Source organism: Theobroma cacao, chromosome 2 (assembly GCF_000208745.1).
Source record: "Theobroma cacao cultivar B97-61/B2 chromosome 2, Criollo_cocoa_genome_V2, whole genome shotgun sequence".
NCBI classification, from domain to species: domain Eukaryota; kingdom Viridiplantae; phylum Streptophyta; class Magnoliopsida; order Malvales; family Malvaceae; genus Theobroma; species Theobroma cacao.
The window spans coordinates 25,323,848-25,347,409 of record NC_030851.1 but is presented as its reverse complement, the minus strand read 5'-3'; the positions used below and the strand labels follow the sequence as shown (position 1 = coordinate 25,347,409).

At 34.8% G+C, this 23,562-nt stretch overlaps 1 protein-coding gene and 1 long non-coding RNA gene across 2 annotated transcripts; one reads left to right on the top strand and one right to left on the bottom strand.

Annotated features, from left to right (window-relative positions):
• LOC108660833 lies at nucleotides 3,090-5,633 on the bottom strand. Its single transcript, XR_001926526.1, has 3 exons — nucleotides 5,550-5,633; nucleotides 4,804-4,980; nucleotides 3,090-3,538 (listed from the first exon to the last, which is right to left on the bottom strand). It is a non-coding gene; the product is annotated as an uncharacterized LOC108660833 (long non-coding RNA).
• Nucleotides 8,065-9,359, top strand: LOC18609195 (two-component response regulator ARR22). Its single transcript, XM_007044212.2, has 3 exons — nucleotides 8,065-8,177; nucleotides 8,714-8,925; nucleotides 9,018-9,359. Exons 1-3 carry the CDS (start codon nucleotides 8,099-8,101, stop codon nucleotides 9,189-9,191), a joined length of 465 nt encoding a protein of 154 aa, XP_007044274.1. The 5' UTR covers nucleotides 8,065-8,098; the 3' UTR covers nucleotides 9,192-9,359.

Here is a 23,562-nt window from a genome sequence, read left to right as displayed (position 1 = left end):
TTCACATCAATAAGTGCTCTAGCTGTAGCTAAGGATGGTCTTCCCAAAATAAGAGGAATTTCAACATCATCTTCAATCTCGAGCACAATGAAGTCTATCGGAATATATAAATGCCCAACTTTAAGCAAAACATCCTCTATAATCCCAACGGGGTGCTTGATTGTTCTATATGCTAATTGCAAGGTAACTGTAGTAGGTTGTATCTCTTGAAATCCAAGTTTCCTGGCAATAGATAAAGGCATTATTGAAACACTAGCACCTAAATCACATAAAGCTTTAGAAATTTTAAAACTACCAATAGTGCATGGAATAGAAAAACTCATTGGATCTTTAAGCGTTGGTGGAAGCTTATTCTGGATTATAGCACTGCACTTTTCAGTAAGTGCAACTGTCTCAAACTCTTCCAATTTTCTCTTTTTGGTCAAGATGTCTTTCAAGAATTTAAGATAACTTGGCATTTGTTCTAAAGCTTCAGCAAAAGGAATATTAATGTGTAGTTTTTTAAATACCTCAAGAAATCTTTGGAATTGTTTGTCAAGTTTTTGCTTTTGAAAACGTTGAGGAAAAGGTGGTGGAGGTGTAGGGGCAGATTGTGATTTTTCTTTTGAATTTTCAACAGATTTTTTAACCATAATTTCTTTTTCAGCATCTTTTTCAATTTTTTTCTCATCAGATTGAATTGAAATCTCAAGATTTAATGCTTGATTACTTACCTCTTTACGTACCTCTTTTCCATTGCGGAGAGTGATTGCCATGCAATGTTCCTTACATTCTCTTCTTAGGTTGGGTTCAGTATCACTTGGTAAGGTACCTTGAGGTTTAGTATTTAAAGCACCGATAAGTTGGCCTACTTGTATCTCAAGATTTCTAATTGAAGCTGCTTGATTTTGAATAGAGGCATCAGTCCTTATCATAAATGCATCAGTCTTTGTCATGAATTTCATGAACATATCCTCCATTGAAGGCTTTTTCTCTAGCATAGGGGCTCTAGATGGAAATTCAAGGGGAAAGTTTGACTTAGCCGTTGATGAGGACCCTTGGTTGTTATTCCATGAAAAATTTGGATGATTCCTCCAACCAGGATTATAAGTGTTGGAATAGGGATTGTTCTATTGCGTATTTCCAACAATTTGATAAGACTCATAATAGATGGGACAATTGTCATTGGAATGTCCTTCCCCACAAAATTCACATGTCATAAAAGTGTTATGAACAACATTAACACTCAGTTTATTTATTTTCTGTGTGAGAGAGGCCAATTGTGTAGAAACAATGTTTATCACATCTAATTCATGAATTCTAGCAATTTTTCTTGTACCCAATCTTTCAGATAGCCATTGATAATTATTAGAAGATATCTCTTCAAGCAAATCATAAGCCTCATCAATGGATTTACTCATAAGTGCACCTCCAGCGACAGCATAATAGTAGTTTTAAATGGTCCTAGCAAACCATTATAAAAAGTCTGAACTTGCAGCCACTTAGGTAATCCATGGTGAGGACCTCTTTTCATCAAATCCTTATACTTTTCCCAAGCCTCATATAGTGATTTAGAATCAAATTGCATGAAATAAGTGATATCATTCCTCATTTTTGCTGACTTTGTAGGTGGGAAGAATTTTGACAAGAATTTTTGAGCCAAATCATCCCAAGTATTAATGGAACCAGCAGGAAGCGAATTTAACCAACTCTTTGCTTTATCTCTCAATGAAAAAGGGAAAAGCCTTAATCTTATGGCATCATCAGTAACACCATTAGCCTTGAATGTATCACAAATTTCTGAAAAATTTATAATATGAGCATTTGGATCATCATTAGGCAAACCCCCAAATTGAACAGCAGTTTGAATCATCTAAATGATTGATAGCTTAATTTCAAAATTATTGGCTTGAATAGGAGGTCTTCAGATACTAGAGTGGAGATTTTGTAGTTGTGGGATTGCATAATCCCTCAAAGGCTTGGTCTCTTCCTTTTGTTGATCAGTCATTGTTTTACTTGGAGCAAAAACTTTTTTATTTTTTTTCCGAAGTCTTCGAAAAGTCTTTTCGATTTTTGGATCAAAAGGAACAATTTCCAAATTTCGGACTCTTCGCATACAACGACCAAAAGTACCTAAAAAAAGAAAATAAAATTAAAGAAAAGAAAAGTCTAGATTAAAATTAAAAAATGCTTGATATTAATATTAACAAAAAAGAATTAAAAATCAATTTCCCTGCAACGGCGCCAAAAACTTGTTGTTAAATTTTCTACTCACACAAGTGTACGTATCGCAAAGTTAATATAGATATGAGTAGAGTGTTGATCCCACAGAGAATTGAATCAATCCTTACAGTTAACTACTAAAATTAACACACCTTAATTTTATCTAAACAATTTAAATTAATAAACTAATAACGAAAACTAAAACTTAATCTAAAATCTATTAGCAAATTTACTTTATTAAATGTAAGTGACTACCAAACCTAAGATTATGATATCCCTTAATACTTTATTTGATTATTGTCTCTTTCTCTTAACTCAATTTAATGGATTAAGTTGCTAACCTAGAGTCTTAAATTATTTACAAGTCTCTGTCGAGTTTCTTTTAAAAATATCTCTCCCAATTAATTTACTATATGTCTATGCAAATTAAATTGAAAAAAGATTCATTAAGTTTGTGCTCTAATTTTGGCAACGTACGGCTTATAAGTGTATGTCTACCTTATATGCAAATCAAACTGCCTAATCACTAAGTGCATTCAATCATACTCTATTCTATTTAAGATCTACCTAAATCTCCTTCGTCAAGGTTTAACCTAGGTTTCCAATTCAATCTAATTGGTGATCAAGCAATTAGAAGCATTAAGAACATAATAAAATAAACAACTTAAATCCATCAAACATAAGTAAAAGAGAGATAAATAATTCAGACTATATATTGAGTTCAATCATAATCTTAGATTAACAATTTAGTTCGCCATCAAGTCACACATCATCTTTGAATAAAATATAAACATTAAAACAAAACCAAGAAAATAAGAGAATAAAAGAAAATATAGAAATACTCAAGAATTGTATTATTGATCTTCAAATCTCCTTGAATTCTGGAAATTCTTCTTAGCTTCAATGACTCTGTGCCTTGACTCTCAAATGTTAATTTGGTGTTTTCTTCTCCCCTTATGTCTTCCGAAAGGTTGTCTTTATAGGTTTTGGAGTTAGACCAAGTTGGGTGAAGAAAGAAGTCAATTTCAGTTGGGATTTCCTCAGCAAACTATGTAAGTCGCAGCTTTGCCAAATTAATTAATAGAAATTGTAATTGCTCTAGGACTACTGCAGTGTGTCAACTTTGATAAGATTTTTTACCATCCTACAGGCCAAACTGGGTGAAGTGTTAAACATAAGAGTTGTATATCTTTCTCTCAGCTTTCCAATGGTCCAATAATCTCTTCATTTCAAGCTTTTTAGAGAAAGTTATAGCCAAAATACCGAAACATATGCATTAGAAGTCTGCACCTCGAAATTGCTCTCCTTCTTCCACTAAACTTCTTCTTTCAAACACCTACAAAAGCACAAATAAATCCTATCTTAACTACATTAACACCAAATTAAACATAAAATTAACCAAGATTAGATTGACTCACCTAAAATAACTAATTTAAAATAATTAAATAAAACTTACTAATTTCTATGCATTACAACAAAAACCTAGCCAAATTATTATCAAAATTAAGCCCAAATAACTCTATATCATAGAGTTATCACCGGGCCATGATCGGCGCATGAGCCCAATGGGCACAACCCGCTAAGCCCAAGCAAGCCTTTTTATGAAATCTTGTTCATCATTTCATTACATCACCATTCCTAAACCACAAATCTTGATTCTCAACTATGCGTATTTCAATAACATACATGGCAACTAAATATTTATATTTGTATTAATGCAAAATATTGTCATTCATTCATTGCCATCTCATAATGGCATCATCAATCCAAATATACATCTATTGTTTGTAACCTAAATCTTAACGAATTACATCGAGTGTATATATATACATACAAAAGACTTCTGACGACCAGAGGAGGGACCTTGGGTGAGGGTACGGCTACTGAATGCCAAAATACCTACCAAAGGGTGAATGCACATGAACACCTCAATTTAGGTCCCAACTACCTCTGAGTTTGAAAACATGAAGTTTAAAAGAGTGAGTATAAACCTAGTGAGTGAACATAAGAAGGGAACAAGCAAACGATAAGGAAAATTTTAGAAAACACGATGCACTTATAGTAAAAACAATGCAATTTATTTAAATTCTTGTTAAAACCCCTCATTTCAAACTTTGAGCATTTAATACTTTAGTGTTGAAGGATCCATGATCAACCATGAAGTTGGAAAGGGTGAGAACTACAGCAGAATCCAAGCAAGATGAGCATAACAGCATAACAGAGGGTTTCGCTGCAGCGAGAATGCCTTTCCGCTGCAGTGAAATTCAAACAAAGAAATTTTTTTGAACCTCCCAAGAGTTTCTCGTTGCAGCAAAATTTTGAGTACAGATTAAGTGAACCACCTAAGACTTTCTCACTGCAGTGAGATTCATTTTTGCTGCAGCGAGAATCAGGGCTGATGAAATTAAGGGGGGGGGGGGTTTTGCTGCATTGAAAATCTGCTCTATTGCAATGAAAATCAATTTGAAATTAGTTAACAATTTGCAACACTCGACAATCAATACAATCACATCTTATTTCCTTATCCTTTCTATAGCATATATAAACAGTTTTATAACATGCATGATCATCTCTATAGTATATATGTATAAGCATACATACACCCATCGGTCATCAGCTCATGTGCACTCCCACACCTCACATAGCTGGAATCATCCTGTGCACTCCCACACTGCATACCAAACATAGATACAACCCCCAGTCATCAGCTCATGCTCACTCCCACTCCGCACTTAGCTAGAATCACACCACGTCATCATCGGCATGTGCCCTCCCACACTGCACACACTTGGTTATAATTACCACACAATATTACTTATCAATACATATCATATATCTACATATATATATATCAACATAACATAGGTGCACACGGATTCATCACAGTCATATTCCACAACGCAAAAACGTTTCCTCAAGGGCTTGTTCCCATGCATATTTTAGAGAAAAGATCAATAAAATATTTCAAGTGATTCAATCAAGCTTGTATGCACTTATCCCCAAAACATTTTAATGCAAGTTCACTCATTGTTTTTGTTGATGCTCTGATCGACTCTAACTGCGTCTAATGCTCCAGATGGAGATGTGGGACCTCGTTGGAACCTATCACACATAATAGCATCACACTAACTCAAATTGGTGATAATAAAATTCTAAAAGCCATTCCCTAAATCAAGTTCTATTAGTTATTCTTAACTAGCTTCCTATTACCATTAAATGACTATTTATTTATTCTACTCTAATCACACTACAAAAAAATATATAAACAACCTCAACAATAAAACACTCACAATCTAATTATTAACCATTATCAACAACTTAAAAATCAACCCTAATTCATTACTCACCTTGGTGGATTTTGTAATTTGAATTCCTTGCCAAGAGTTTTCAAGCTATTATGGAATATCTCTCTTTCTCTCTTTCTCTCTAAAATGTCCAACTAGTGAGAGAGAGTATTGAGGAAATACTTTTGAGGGTTCTTGAGGTGTAGAAGTAAAAGAGTATGAAAACCCTATGACAAGGTGTATAAAAGCATGAGAAATAGAGTTAATTTTGAGAAAGTTATAAAGGTTTCAAGGAAGGCTTCCATGGAAGGTAAAAAACGTGAAATGGAGAGAAGGGATGGGAAGAAGAAGAAGAAGAAGCTGCTAGAAATTAGATATTTATGCTTAAAGTTTATTAAAAGTCCATTTATTTACAAAAATGCCATTCAATAGTTGTCTTTGTCTCCTTTCTTTCCCTTGGTTCAACTTTTTGCACCTTTGATACTGAGACAAAGTCCATAATAGTCTAGAAGTACTCGAGTTCACGAAAACTTAAAAATTTAGCCACGATATGCAAAATGACCATTTTGCCCCTATTGTGAAAATTGTCATTATTTCTATTTTCTTCGTTTATTTCATTATTATATACATCATTCATTTATTTCTTAGGTCTATTTAGACCTTAATAATGTTAGAAAAACCCACTTTTAGAAGCTCACCTAGAAAATGATGAAACTACCCCTAATCCACGTTATCGTGTCCACCTCCGCTACATGTCTTTGAAAGTTGAGGTTTCACAATATTTAAGTTTCCTTACTTGTTGATTGCTTTGCTTGCACAACTAGTGAGCTTAGTTTTAATGACATATAATTTTATATCATTTACTTTACTTGCACATCAAGGAGTCTAGGATTAGAATACTTCCTTATTTAATTTACTAGCGTTACAAATAGGTTTAGGATGAACTATCTCTATAAATAGTCCATTTATGTTTTATTGTAAAATTGAACAGGGTTTTCCCTAATTCCATTGTTTTGAGACATTGTAAGACTGAGTAGTGTTTTTCTGACTTCATTCTTTTGAGACATTTTATTTTGCACTTTTGTCACAAAGTGAATGTTTTGTTTTCTTTTTTTGGTCTGAGATGTTTAACATGAGTTGATTAATGACAGTGATGATCTTTGCTATAAGTTAGTAATATTGAATGGCCTTAGCTAGTAGTCACTATAGTTAGTGTAAACTAGATGTTATGATTGACATTTTGGTAGCATTTGGTAATGAATTTTGAGAAAATTATGAGGAATAAACTTTCTTGATAAGGACATTTTAAAAATAACCATCAAAATAAATTTAACTGCTTTTAACTATATTTAGCCATGACTTGACAAAAATACCCTTGAAACTATTTCAAATAAATTAAACCATTCATCACAATTTCTCCCCATTTGTGCTTCTGATTTCTCTCTCTTACCATCCCACTCTCTCAAATTTTTTCGATTTCTCTCTTCAGCTTTCGTCTGCTATGCTTCTGATTTCTCTTTCTCACGTTTTCATATTTCTCTTTCTTGCGCTTTCAAGACACCAAGCAATGGTTTTGATGTGCTTGTGTGAGTGGCTATTTGGGGAATTTGATTTTTAGGTATTTTGGAAAAAACTAAAGTGGTAGAAATGATCACAGATATTTGAAATAGCTTTGATTGAATTAATTCGGGACCTAGATACCAATAAACTCAAAAATTTAAAATTTATAAACCTAAGTTTGCAAAGAATTTTTTTTTATTTTTAGTCGAAATAAGTGTTTTAGATAAGAAAATTTGTGTTTTGATTTATGAAAACATGTTAGAAACACTTTAATTGGTGCCAAATTGTAAAAAATCAAAAAGAAATGAACAGAGTTGAGAGGATTTGAAGTTTTGGTTTGTAAGTAACAACAACATTTTAGGCATTAAAGTGTAACAAAATGTTTTTGAATATGACGTGTAACAACAATGTTTTTTTTTCAACATGACGTGTAACAACTTTTTTTAACCATGGCGTGTAACATGTTTTTGTACATGGCATGTAACAACAGTATTTTTTTTCAACATGACGTGTAACAACCTAATAATGGCGTGTAACAACCTAATAATGGCGTGTAACATGTTTTTGCACATGGCATGTAACAATAGTATTTTTTTTCAACATGGCGTGTAACAACCTAATCATAGCGTGTCATTTGTTTTTGTACATGGTGCGTCACAACCTAACTATGGCGTGTAATATATTTTTGTACATAACGCGTAACTTCATAGCGTGTAATTTTATTAAGGGTAATTTTGTTCAACTTGGTTAAAAATAGTTAAAATTATAAAGAGGGTTGTTTTTGAAAACATCTTATTTTTAAGAGTTATTTTTAAAAATGCTCCATGAATTTTTATGTTAGCATAGATTCTAAATTCCCAAATTTCTTTCAGTAATGTGTAGATTGCAAACTCTTTGAGACTGCTAATTCATCAGGCCATTTATAGCTAGGAAAGAATACTAGGGGAATTGATACTTACACCAATAATGCCATCACTCAGCCAATCCCTGACTTAGCATAGCACTGATCAAACTGTAATGGAGCCTTACAAGTGCTATAAAGGCACCAAAGCATGAAGCAAATTTCTTCGCACGAGTTAGAACACAACACAGCCTCTGCAGTCTCAACTTACATCTCGAGCTGCCCCAAAGGTATAGCTCCTCTTTAATGCTATTTACTTTATGCACAGTAACAAGAGAACAGAGCACCCACCTCCCATACCTTTTGAATGAATTGCATTTGCATATGGTGCAGGGTCATGGTGAAAATGTTTTTTTTATCTGGTGGATATGCAATTCATATATCAATATAATTTTTTTGTTAGAGCCTGTTTGGCTCCACTAGAACAATAAGAAGTGTTTTTAAAAGCAATTTTTCAAAATGTATGGTAAAATTGTGTTCAAGGCAACTTTGAAATATTACAGTAGAATTTTTACTTTGGAGCTTAAACTCTTAACTCTGGCTTATTTTCAACTTTGATAGAAGCTACCCTGGAAAAAGAAAAAAAAAAACTTTTGAAATAGATAAGCAGCTTGGAAACTGGGGCAAATGGACACTAAGCATTGCCTGAAGGAAGTTTATGCATGCTAGCCTTTGAAAGCTGTGTCTGGTTGGCTCTTCGTTTTACCCATATAGACCTGCAGTTTGATTTATATGGTATATTTACTCAAGTAAATGGAATTTCCAGGGAAAACTAATAAAATGGCGAACAGGATCATGGCGCTTGTTGTCGATGATAACTTGTTGAATCAAAGGATTCACAGCACACTTTTAAACAAACATGGCATAGAGACAGAGGTGATGGGGAACGGGAAGGAAGCTGTGGATGCCCACTTATCAGGAAAGAAATTTGACTTGATACTGATGGATAGGGATATGCCGGTCATGAATGGCATCCAGGTATACGAATACAATGTTTTACCTAAGTAATTTATCTTCACATTTTGGTAAAGATTCATGAATATTGGAAACTTTGCTTCCTTCGATGATAGGCGACGAGGAAACTTAGAGAAATGGGCGTACGCAGCATCATCGTGGGCCTCTCATCACACTCATCGGAACAAGTAAAAGAATTTATGGAGGCAGGTCTTAATGACTATCAAGAGAAGCCTCTGACGTTAACTAAGCTCACCTCTATTCTACAAAGATGGAACCTCAATCTTTGACCCTAGAGAGATATTTCCATGCCCATCTATATCTCTTCATCTACCAATCATTGATCTACTTCTACTACTTCAGTTATACCAGCACTGTTTGGTCAAATGTTATGTGCTACATATAATATATATAGAATCTTAATGTCTCAGTCTATTTATTTTCCCGATCATTTTATATATACAATAACAAATTAGTTTATGATCATGAATAACACATAAATAAATAAGGTAACAATATGTGTAGTATAAATATGTCTATGTTATAAAAACAAAGCAAATATTTTGTAACTTGATGATAAATGAATAATGTATATATAGATATCAGTAAATGCTAATACTGCACTTTTCAAAAAAAAAATACTAATACTGTAGTTTGGGTTATCTCTAATAGCATACAGGTAATTGGATAAGGAATTTATACAAATTAGAAAAGAAAAAAAGTATGTACCGGAGGGGAACACCTAGAGGAAGAAGAATCTGGAGATGGGCAATAGGAAGGGATTGGAGAATGTTAGCAGAAATGTAACACAAGTAGTCACAGTTTTCATAAATAACATTCCGAAAAGAGTGGATGGGAGCTGGTTGCAGAAATTATTTGAAAGACTATAGTCAAGTGCTTCAGGTGTTTGTATCGCCAAGGAGTAAGGGATGGAGCAAATTCGGTTTCATCCATTGTGCAAGCATGCAGGAAGCAAGAGCAACAATATACAGACTCGATGGAGTTTGGCTGCTAAATTGCATACTGGGCGTCAACTTGGCTTGGTATAGCCACAATAACAGGCTCATGTGGGGGGCAAAGGACGTATGGGACAGGGCAATAAGAGGGGAGAAGGATGAAATAGTGACGGCTTAATAATATCAAAGATCTAAAGTAAAATATTCAAATGAGACCCTTTTATTAAAATTAAGAAACTCTTTTTTAAAGTTTTGAATAACCAAATTCATATTTTTGATTTGACATATCAAATATTTATTATGAAGTATCAAAAATATTTAACTATTATAATTATTTTGTATTTTTTAAATTATTAATATAAAATCAACAATCAAAATTTCTAATTTGAATAAATTAACTATCACATAAAATAAAGATAATATAATAATATAATATAAACTCTAAATTAAAGTAAAAACGTCTGCAAAGATTAGGACAATAATACCTAATTGTTGAATGCTTATTGAAAATCGTAAATGAGGCTCATAGCTTTATGAAGATAATAACATAACAAACTTTCTACGTATTCCTTGGAGGAAATATGAAGTTAAAGTAAGAAAGAGTAAATGACGGAAGAAAAATTTAAGAGTGAATATTATAAATTGAAAAAAAAAAGGATAGTTGGGAAGTTGATAACTCTATTATATAGAGTTATCTTATGCATATTTGGATCCTAAAATTGAGCTAAGTCCTCTAGTTTTAAGTAATCCATAAGTAATTTTATGCTTAGTAGTAGTAATTTAATTTATGTCATGGTATTTATCATTTATGTAATTTCAATGAATTTTTTGTTAAAATCCCTCATCTCAACCTTTAATTAATTGATTTTCTAATATAGAAGGATGTGCAAGGACTTGAAACTCAAATGGCATAGGATGGTGCAAGTAGCTTAAGAAAAGGCCTCTAAACATGCTGCAATATTTTGAGCATAACTCGAGCTACAGAACTGCAATCAACACGATTCTTGACTTACGGAAAGCTAAGAAGAAGACCTACAACTTTGATGTTTAGCACTACACCCAGTTCAGAAGGGATCATGGTAAAAAATGTGGAGTAAATGGACTGACTGCAGCAGACTGCAGTCAGCTTTGACAAAAGCTTGCGCGCCTAGGTGCCGAATGCACTGTCCAACGTTAAAACAAGCCACAAAACAGAACCTTGGGTGCCTAGGCACGAACATGTAATTCTGCACATTTTTGGCCATTTGATTTTACATCAAATGGCCATAAAAAAGGGTATAAATACAATTATTGTTTAGGGTTGAGGAGGAGCATCTTGAGGAGCAACTTTAGAGGCAAAAAGGAGCTTTCCACAAGGAGAAAAGAAGAAAATCTTCAAGAAAAGCTTGACAAAACTGCACCAAAAGAGTTTTCCCTCACTAGTTTTATTTTTCTCTCTCTAAATCTCCTTGTATAGATGCTTAGTTTTACTGAAATTTTATTGTGAGCTGTTGAAATGTTCAGCTAATCTTTCTTTTCTAGGATTATGGTGGATATTAATGTAAAGTTTGGATGCTTGATTGACTATTACTTGTTTTTATGGAATATTTAGTGTTTATTCAAACTTGCACTTATTTCCCATTTGATTGACTGATCACCAATAGGATGTGTATAGGTTTTTAGATAATACTTGACAAAGTTAGTCTAAAAAGATCATGGTTTGCGTAGTATATGATCATTGCAATTAAGAATTAATTGGGTGATTTGTTAATAGGGTAGACATACACCTTTTAACCATATACAGTCACATTATAGGGCCTATAATTAAGGAACTTAGCTTAATTAATTAGCTATAGACATATAGAGAATTAGAGAATTAAATTAAGTTAGGCCATTGTACATTATCTCAACAGAGAGTCGTACATGCTTAAGGATCTTAGGCTAGCGTTAGTTTTCCATTAAAGTAGGTAATTAGTCAATCTTAAGTCCAAATGAAGCATTAATTGAAACCATAATTCTAGATACTTCCTCATTGTTCTCCAACTCAATTTACTTGCAATTTTTTTAGCTTAGTTCACTAGTTTAGCCTTGCTACTTTAATTTTTATTTTCAATTAATTTTCAAACTAGATTTCCTTAGATAAGATTAGATTGCCTAATTTTAGTAATTAGCAAAAATTTAGATACAACTCTCTGTGGAGATGATAACTCATTCACTACTATATTACTCGTTGACCATGTACACTTGCATGATGCTTTGCTAATTTGATAAAAGTTTTAAAGCAAATTGTCTTGATAAATTAACAAGCACAACAGAAGTGATAAAAAATTGAGATTTATTAGATACATAATTAAAAAAGCGAGAGAATTTGTCATTTTATTAATTATTTTTTATTTTTATGTGTTTTTAATAGAAAATGAAATAATTAGTTTAGAACTAATAGGGATGGGGAAGTGAAAGAAAAAAATATTTATTAGGGTTTAAGGTTTAGGTAAATATTTTATATATTATCTTAATTTTTATATGTTTAATATAATTAATTATATTACTATTATTATTATAAAAAAATGGGGCCTTTTCAAATTTAGGGCCTAAAGCCATGCTTGGGTGGCCTGACCCAAAGGTCGGCCTTGGGATGGAAGGAAATAATATGAAAGAAACGACAAGAGGGTGGTGGACACTACAAACAATACAGAAAAAGAAAAACACAACCACACAAAAAGAAGGATGAAGATGTGAAACCCTAACTTTTATACTAAGGTAATGTCTTGATTCAAGTCTAGGGCCATGACTAGCACAAGGATATCAATAGGAGTGACCCTCTTAACCCATGCAAGCCTCAAAACAAACAAACCAATAAATCAAAGCATGTCATCGGACTCATCTCCGTGAACTCTTATACAAAACATTCATGATTATAGTTATGCCAAATATCAAAACATCGATTTGAACGAATCTGTGCTTAAAGTGCAGAAGAAAAACAAATACAAAGTTCAAACTATAAGCCACCTTAGGCAAATTCAAATGTAAGCCATTCCATGGCAATATCATAGTGTAACATTTATAACAAAGTGAAATTAGAGTCAAAGTCCATGATGAACAAACACAATAGACAAACCAACGGAGTATAAATTAAACAAAGGGGTAAACACCTATTGGATGCCTTACTGATGTCAGAACCCAAATTCGAGGGCCATGACTAGTGCAAAGTTATCGATGAGGGTTATTTTTTTAACCCATGTAAACCTAAAAATGTGCAAAGCAAAACTAATACTCAAAATTAACTCATGGGATTCATTACCATGGAACTGTATATCAAACATGAATGAACATATTATTGCTAAAAGGATATGTATATATCACATCAAGTTTGCACACTCAAGTGCTTAAAATGTGGAAGCGACACATTTCAAAATAACACGTATGGCCATCCTATGGCAAATACAAAGCGTAGCCATCTCAGGGCAACTCTCAAAATACATGTCATATAATACAAGGCATAAGTGAAATATTATCCATAGTAGCCAAACATAACAGATCAATGCAAATAAGACCAGCGAAGTATGACTCAAAAACAAAAACATTAACGCCTATTGGATGCCATATGTTCACCTCCTTGAAACTAACTAATGTGTTAGCTCTTCCCAACAGATAGTGAGCAAGCAGCTATTGATATGCAAAACAATTGCACCTTATATGTGTGAGTTATAAATAACTCCGTGAGCAAACACGGGGAAGGGGAACAAGCTAAACAAGAGAGTGTTTGTCAAAGATACTTTTTAAACAAATGCAAGAAATCCAAAGCAAAGTCCAAAATTCAAGCAAATAACAAGTTCCAATTTCATAATATCAAATATCATTTCACATAGTTGTGGAGCACTAAGTAGTATGTACAACCAAATCGAAGTGTGTTGTAACACCCAAGTGGTCAAATACATAATAGCCATCGATCGAGTATTAAAGGTGGTAGAACCATATCAACTACCAGAAAACCAAATCATGGGCAGGACCATGTTAAGTACTAAACAAAGTCATATCACAGGGGTAGTACCAAGTCAACTACCAAAAAAAGTCATATCGAAAAGGTGGTACCATGTCAACTAACAACGAAACCAAATCAAGGGGTAAGACTGTGTCAACTACCTAGTCAAGCTAAGCATTTTGCACAATGGCTAGTGTCTGCTATCACTAGCTACAAATCCATAACTCAAGTAGGCTCCATTGAAACATTTTTATGCTATGATTCCAAATATCCAAACATTCATATACAAATGTATAGATAAATCCACTTGTCGTCCAAGACCAAAAAGTTGAATAAATTAAGCACAAGTGTACAGGGTTCATCTTAGACAAGTATATTCTCGATCATCAACTAGTCACAGACATACATGGATTTTCTTAGAGGTATCAAACACGTGAAAGGCTTATTCCCTTTGCTCAAAACGAAATACATTATAACATATTTACATGTTATATCTAGATTTCTTAAAACAAGCTTGAAACCATTTTTCACATCACAAAGTTCACCAAAGTACATTTTTATGTGAGGTTGTAAAATAGGCACTCTTAATTATACTAAATTAATTAAAAATACTACATCTACCCACTTCTTGAAGCGTGCCTTTTCCTTTTGGCACCTTTCATCGAAAACTCGACTTTTACAACAAGCTCAAATTACTGTAATAACTTCTAAAAATGATATTCGATCATCAATACTCTCAAAGTCCCAATAAAATCATATTTAATCATCAATATTCTCAAAACCCTAATAATTTCAAAATACTTCAAATACCCATTCCTAACCCTATTTAATCTTCACTTATTTCCAATTATTTCTACCAAACTTTCATCAGAACCTCATAGCCATTACGTAAACAACTTATTTTACCTATCTTTTCCTCCTTGGTGAGCTTCTAGTGGAGAGATCTAGCCAAATCTTGAAAATCTAGAAAATTTTCTAGCTTTTAAAGAGAAAAACAAAATCCATCAAAATCAAGCTTTTGGGAGAGAAAATCCTCACCCTTTAGAATCCAAGATTTGTTGATAGAGTTCGAAGGTTTTGAAAGGTAGGAAATTTAAGAGAAAATGGGTTAGAGAACAAATGAATAGGTGAGAAATGAAGTAAGTTTTAGTTCTAGGACTTTTAAACCCGTTTTAAGTTGATTGGGTAGCCTAAGATCGACTATGGAGAGTTTATAGTTGATCCTGGACTAGTAGGTTTCACATTCTATTCATTTCCCCTTCACAATATTGACTATAGAAGGTCCATACTTGATCTTGGACTAGAATGCCCATTTTTGCTCGATATTCCTTCACAAGATTGACTATAGAAGGTCCATAGTCGATCTTGGACCAGTAGGTTGGCATTTCCTCCATTTTTCCTTCCTAGGATCAACTATAGAGGGCTTATAGTCGATCCTTGCCCAGAACCCTTGACTCCCCTTACTTTTTATTTCATAGGATTGACCTCTATGCATTGGGATCGACTTCTAAAGTCCAAATTTGTGAAAATTGTTTCTTTTAAGGCCTATCTCATTCTAAATCTCTCCCACAACATTCATGACCTTTATTTATGAATTTTCAAGGATAAAATTAAGGTTTTAAGTCCACAAAAGTATTTCCTAACCTCATCAAGTTAATTGTCCAAGTGATGAAATTTACGAGTTTCACATTCTCCTCCTTAAGTGATGAAATTTATGAGAAAAATTTGTCCTTGAATTTTTACTTACCTCAATTTTGAAATAGGTGGGGGTACTTTGCGTGCAACTCATCCTCAACTTCCCAAGTCACCTCCTCCTCAGAGTGGTTGTGCCAAAGGACTTTCACCGTAGCTACATCCTTGGTGCATAATCGTTTTACTTGTTTGTCCAAAATCTCCACTAGCACCTCCTCATAGATAAATCATCACTCAAGTGGATTTCTTCATAGTGAATCACAACAGATGGGTCGGGGTTGTACTTGCTAAGCATGGAAACATGAAACACTAGATGAATACTAGAGAGATCTAGAGATAATGCCAATCTATAAGCCACTGCATCGACCCTCTCTAGGATCTCAAAAGGTCCAACATATCTCGGGCTCAACTTGCCCTTCCTATCAAACCTCTGGATTCCTTTAGTAGGCGAAACCTTCAAAAATACATGTTCACCCACCTCAGACTCTAAGTCTCGATGCCTATGCTCTGTATATGTTTCTGTCGACTTTGAGCTGTCAACAACCTATCTTAAATCAATCGAATTTTGTCGATGGCCTTTTGAACCATCTCCAGTCTAGGTAACTTCCTTTCACCAACCTCAAACCAAGCGATAGGTGATCTACACTTACGCTTATATAATACCTCGTAAAGCACCATCTCAATGTTACCCTGGTAACTGTTGTTATAGGCAAACTTTATCAAAGGCAAGTGATGATCCCAACTAACTCCAAAGTCAACAATACAAGCCCGTAACATATCTTCCAAGGTTTGTATAGTCCTCTTAAACTGTCTATCGGTCTGAAGATGAAAAGTAGTGCTAAAATTTAGCTTGGTTCCCAAAGTCTCTTGGAATTTACCCCAAACTTGACGAGTAAACTAGATACCTGTCCGAGACCAGGGTAACTAGAATCTTGTGCAATTGCACTACCTCCTCAATATATAGCCTTGCATATTAGGCTGCCCCATAGGTAACCTTCACCTGTTAGAAATAAGTGGACTTTGTCAATCTATTTATGATGACCCAAATGGAATCATACCTTTTACTAGTATGAGGTAACCTCATCATAAAGTCCATAAATATGTGCTCCCACTTCCACTTAGCAATAGGTAAGGACTGTAACAAACCTGCGGGCCTCTGATGCTCCACCTTAATCCATTGGCATATTAAACACTTAGCCACTAGTTCGACTACATTTTTCTTCATACCCTCCATTAGTATACCTCTTTTAAATCATGGTACACTTTAGTGGATTCGGAATGTACTACATAAGCTAAAAAATGTACCTCATCAAGAATCTCCCTCCTTAGACCATCCAAATTCAACACATACACTCTCTTTCCAAAGCGAAGTAATCCATCAGTATCTCTGACTAAGTGCTACCCCTTATTCCCTTAGGTACCATCTAAGGTCTTGGTCACCCATTTATATTTATCCTAGGCTTCCTTAATGCCATCAAGTATCATAAGCCTAACTTGAAAGTGTGCTAATGTAAAATCAATATTATTGACCTCACGATGTGCCCCCATGTCTCCCAAACAATGGATGTCTTTCACCAAGGGTCTCCTATTAATGATGACTTAGGCTACACTCCCCATAGACTTCCAACTTAAAGCATCAACTACCACGTTGGCCTTGTCGAGATGGTATAAGATAGTGTAATCGTAGTCCTTAAGCAACTCCATCCATCAACATTGTCTAACATTGAGATCCCTTTACTCAAAGATGTACTTGAGACTCTTATGATCTATAGAGATCTCACACATCTCTCCATAAAGGTAATGTCTCAAAATCTTAAGTATGAACAGAATGTCAACCATCTCTAAGTCATGGGTAGGATAGTTTTGCTCATGCCTTTTCAATTATCTACAAGCATAAGCTATGACCTTGCCATGTTGCATCAACACACATCCTAAACCAGCATGTGAGACACCGCAATAAACCATATATCCACCTACTCCCTACGATAGGCTAAGCATGGGAACTGAAGTAAAACAACTCTTGAGCTTTCCAAAGCTCTTTTAACAAGCATCATTCCATTGAAACTTCACATTCTTTTGAGTCAATCTAGTCATTGGTGTTACAAGTCTAGAGAAATCGTTGACAAGTCGCTTATAATATCCCGCCAAACCTTTAAAAGCTACGAATCTCCATCACAGAGATTAGCCTTGGCCATTTCTCCACTGCCTCTATTTTCTTTGGGTCTACCATAACTCCTTCTTTAGAAATCACATGACATAAGAAGCTAACACTATCTAGCCAAAACTGGCACTTGGAGAACTTGGTATACAATTGGTGATCTCTCAACACTTGGAGCACAATCTTAAGATGTTGTTCACTTTCTTTACTTCTCGAGTATACCAAAATGTGGTCAATGAATACCACCACAAAATTGTCCAAATATCCAAATATGGTTTGACCACCCAATTCATCATGTCCATAAAAGTTGCTCAGGCATTCGTAAGACCAAAAGACATAACCAAAAACTCATAATGCCCATACTTAGTATAGAATCCAGTCTTAGGCACATCCTCTTGCCTAATCTTGAGTTGGTGGTAACTAGAATGAAGATCAATCTTGGAGAAACAATGTGTTTCCTACAACTGATCAAACAAATCATCAATGCGAGGAAGTGGATACTTATTCTTTGTTACCTTGTAAAGTTGTCGGTAATCGATGCATAACTTGAGTGATCCATCCTTCTTCCTCACAAACAATACTAGTGGACCCAATGGTGACACACTAGGGCATATAAGACCCTTACTCAACAAATCTTCCACCTGATCCTTGAGTCCTTGAAGTTCTGTCAATGCCATCCGGTATGGTGGAATGGATATTGGTCGGGTATCCTTCACCAAGTCTATACAAAACTATAACTCCTTATCTAAGGGTAAGTCGGGTAATTCTTTCGAAAACACATAGAGAATTTTCTTAACTATGGGCACATCGACCATACTTCTAACTGACACTTGAGTATCTTTAATCATCACAAAAAATCCTTGGCATCCATGTTGTAATAATTTCTTAGCCGTCATGGCGGATACCATATTGGTTGGAATAACACTACGATCACCTTGCATGCTAAAAGGCTGCTTACTTGGGTAATCGAATCTAACTAGCTTGTGATAACAATCTACGCTAACTAAATTTAACGATGGCCAATCCATACCGAAAATCACATCTAAGTCCAGCATATCGAGCAAGATCAAAGTGGTTTATGTGTCTTTATCCTTTATTCGAACCATACAAGACTTTTACTCAAATTGGGTAACAAATATCTCTTTAAGTGGGGTAGTCACTACCAAACCAAATTCCATCAAAGTACAGTCAACACTCAATTTTGTAGCAAAACATGGAGACATAAAGGAGTGCTTAGATTTACGTCCAATAGAACACGTGCTTCAAAACCATAAATAAGAAGAATACTTGAAACCACAACATTGGATGTCTGAGCATCCTTAGATGTCAAGGCAAAAACTTTGGCCTGCCGTCTGCCAACTACTCACTAATGTATAGACTTAGATGCTCTACCTTGAGAAGAGCTACCTACACCTCTACCTTTAGCTCCGGTGATTGCTTAACTAAGTTGAGATGTAACATTAGGAGGTGGTAGTGTAGCTTGGGATATGGGGCATGAGCCTTTTTTAGACTGTGAAGCCATAGCATAGTCCCTCTTTATGTGTCTAGGCTGTCCACACTCAAAACAAAGTCCTACTACTTGGATGCACATCCCTCCATGAACCTTTCTACAAGTGGGACAAGGTGAAGCTAATTGAGTATTAGACCTAGAGGCTTATCATCTAGATGCATTATGTGCCCTCTTGTCCTGTTAGGACCTTGAAATGACTGTGTTACTAACCTGTTGGGAGCTATATGATTGAAAAGCTCTGTACTGACCCTAATGGTCTATGAACGTTCCATGTTCAGTGCTAACACCTCGTTGGCCCTCAATCTTAGCCTTCTTGGCTCTATCTTGAGTCACTTGACTCTCATTGGTCCTCCTTTCAATCTTCTACACACAATTAACTGTGGAAGCATCGGTACCAAAATATTATGATGCAACAACCTTAAATAGTGGTTCCGTCAATCCATCCACCAATCGTCTAATTCTTATAGCCTCAATAGTTACAAGGTATGGTGCATACTGAGATAACTATGTGAACTAAATATCATACTCAGAAACTGTAATGTCAAGCTTCTGCACTAGTGCCTCAAACTCACGCGCCTAGCGACTTACTCATTAGCTAGCAAAAACTGACTCAAAAAAGGTCGTCGTAAATTCCTCCTAGGTCAATGGGTTAGCGCTACCTAGTCTACCTCTATGTAAGGACTGATACCACTGATAGGCCATATCCTTAAGCCTAAAACCAGCTAACTCCATAAATCGCACACTAAAACATCCCAAAGTAATGCAGATTTTCTCCATCTCATCTAGGAAAATCTAAGGATCCTCTATTGCATCGAAACTAGAAAATAAAGGTGGTTTCATCTTAAGAAAATCCGACAATGAAACCTCAATAGTCCTCCTAGCAGATTTTGATTATTGTCGATCATCTTGACCTTGAGAGCTGTGCGTAGCATGCATTGGTTGTTCGCCTTCAACTCCCCTTTAAAGGTCATCCAAATGAGTTGCCATCATCTCCATAACCCTATTAACCCTTTGCAAATTTGCAACTACATCTGTCAAAGTCGGTTCTATAATGGGCATTTCGTCTCTCACCTCTTGAGACTGATCATCAACAAATTCTTCAACAAGTGCCTCATTACTAGCCGTTACGGGTGGCTCATCATTAACCAACCTAGTGGTTTTGACTTGCGTAGCATGCCTCTTAATAGTGGAAGCTTGTCTTCTTGCAAAGGCATCAACGGGAGCATTTTGCTCTACTGTGGCCCTAGTCATAGCTCGTGTCTAAAGTGGCATCCTAACTTAGACAATAGCAAATACTACCTCAATAGGGTGAACAAAAGGATAGATTCTAAACAAAGGGAATCCATGTAGCCTCTCATTCATGGGTTATGTTGCAATTCACAAACCTAAAACAAGACACAATAAGAAAATCTAACTCCACTGACTCAAGAGAAATTACCTAAGACTCAGACAAACTTGAGGCTCTGATACCAACTTTGTCACAATTCAAATCTGAGGGCCATGATCAGTGCAAAGATATCGATGGGAGTTACCTTTTTAACCCATTCAAGCTTGAAAATGTGCAAAGCAAAACTAATACTTGGAATTACCTCATGGGATTCATCACCATGGAACCATATATCAAACATGAATGAACATATTATAGCATAAAGAATATGATTATATCACATCAAGTTTGCACACTCACGTGCTTAAAATGTTGAAGCAATACATTTCAAATTAACAAGTATGGCCATCCTATAGCAAATACAAAGCATAGCCATCCCGTGGCAACTCTCAAAATACCTGTCACATAATACAAGGCATAAGTGAAATATTATCCATAGTAGCCAGACATAACATACCAACCTAAATAAGATCAGTGGAGTACGACTCAGAAACAAAGGGGCTGACGCCTAATAGATGCCATATGTCAACCTACCCAAAACTGATTGATGTGTTGGCTCTACCCAATGGACAGCTAGCCCAGAAGATATTGATCTGCAAAACAATTGCACCTCACATGTGTGAGTTATAAATAACTCCATAAGTAGATACGAGGAGGGGGAACAAGCTCAACAAGAGAGTATTTGTCAAAGATACTTTTAAAACAAATGCAAGAAATCCAAAGCAAAGTCTAAAATTCAAGCAAATATCAAGTTCCGATTTCATAGTACCAAATATCAATTCACATAGTTGTGGAGCACTAAGTAGTATGAACAACCAAATCGAAGTGTGTTGTAGCACCCAAGTGGTCAGATACATAATATAGCCATCAATAATGTATCAAAGGTGGTAGGATTGTATCAATTACCACACAACCAAATCAAGGGTAAGACCATGTCAACTACCAACGAAATCAAATCAAAGGGTAAGATCGTCTCAACTACCCAATCAAGCTAAGCATTGTGCACAATGGCTAGTGTCTACAGTCACTAGCTACAAGTCCATAACTTAAGATGAAACATTTTTATGCTATGATTCCAAATATCCAAACATTCATTTACAAATGAATAGATAAATCCACTAGCCATCCAAGAACAAAGAGTTGAATAAATTAAATGCAAGTGTACAAGGTTCATCTCACGCAAGTATATTCTCAATCATCAACTAGTCACAAACAAACATGGACTTTCTTAGAGGTATCAAACACTTGAAAGGCTTATTCCCTATGCTCAAAACTAAATACATAATAATATATTTACATATTATATCTAGCTTTCTTAAAACAAGCTTGAAACCATTTTTCACATCATAAAGTTCACCAAAATATATTTTTATGTGAGGTTGTAGAATAGGCATGCTTAATTATACTAAAATAATTAAAAACGTCACATCTTCCTTCTTGAAACGTGCCTTTTCCTTTTGGCACCTTTTGTCGAAAACACAACTTCTACAACAAGCTCAAATTACTCCAATAGCACCTGAAAATGATATTCAATCATCAATTCTCTCAATGTCCTAATAAAATAATTTTTTTTAATAATTGAGGGAAGGGGGATTCGAACCCTACTCTTTGGACAGGGGATCATGCACTAACCAATAAGTCAAATGCTCAAGTGCCTCAATAAAATGATATTTAATCATTAATGTTCTCGAAAACCACTAATAATTTCAAAATACTTCAAATACTCACTACTAACCGTATGTAATCTTCACTTATTTCTAATTATTTCCAATAAACTTCCATCCAAACCTCATACCCATTAAGCAAACAACTTATTTTACCTATTTTTTTCCTCTTTGGTGACTTCTAGTGGAAAGATCTAGCCAAGCCTTGAAAACTTAGAAAAATTTCTAACTTTTAGAGAGAGAAACTAAATCCAACAAAATCAAGCTTTTAGGAGTGAAAATCCTTACCTTTAGCCCTTAGAATCCAATAATTGTTGATGGAGTTTGAAGGTTTTGAAAGGTAGGAAATTTAAGACCAAATGGGTTAGAAAATAAAGGAATAGGTGAGAAATGAAGTTTCAATGTTTAGGCTTTTAAACCCATTTTAAGCTGACTGGGCAACCTAAGATCCACTATAGAGAGTCTATAGTCATTCCTAGACCAATAGGTTTGATATTTTGTTCATTTCCCCTTCACTGGATTAACTATAAAAGGTTTATAGTCAATCTTGGACCAGAATGTCCACTTTTGCTTGATTTCCTTCACAAGATCGACTGTATAAGGTCCATAGTGGATCCTAGACTAGTAGGTTGGCATTTTCTCCATTTTTCCTTCGTAGGATCAACTATAGAGGGCCTACACTCGACCTTTGGCCAAAACCCTTGACTCTTCCTGCATCTTATTTTAAAGGATTGACCCTCTATGAATTGGGATAGACTTCCAAGGTTCAAACTTGTGAAAATTGTTTCTTTAAAGGCCTAATCTTATTCTAAATCTCTCCCACAACCTTCATGAACTTTATTTATGAATTTTCAAGGATAAAATTGAGGTTTTAAATCAATAAAAGTATTTCATAACCTCACCAAGTTAATTGTCCAAGTGACGAAATTTGCAAGTTTCACAACCGATCACTTACCAAAATTGATTGTGGAAGTAGCTTTTCCTAAAGGACAATGAACCAAGCGAACTACTAATTCGTAATAATAAATGCATTTTATATGTATGAGTTATAAATAACTCCATGAATAGATACGAGGAAAGATGACAAGCTAAATGGAAGAGTTTTTGTCAAATACACTTTCAAAAATAATGCAATTATAGATATTTCAAATGAATCTAAAGTCATCCTTTCAAACGTACGAAATATTTCAAAGATTTCCAGACTCTACTTGTTCCTAGCGTATTAAATATTTCAAAGATTTTCAAAGTTGGCTTTTGCAAGTGTATTGTTGGCTCCATTAGTTTTTGATAATAATAAAACATTCCCATTCATTTTGTCTAATATCTCTACTTA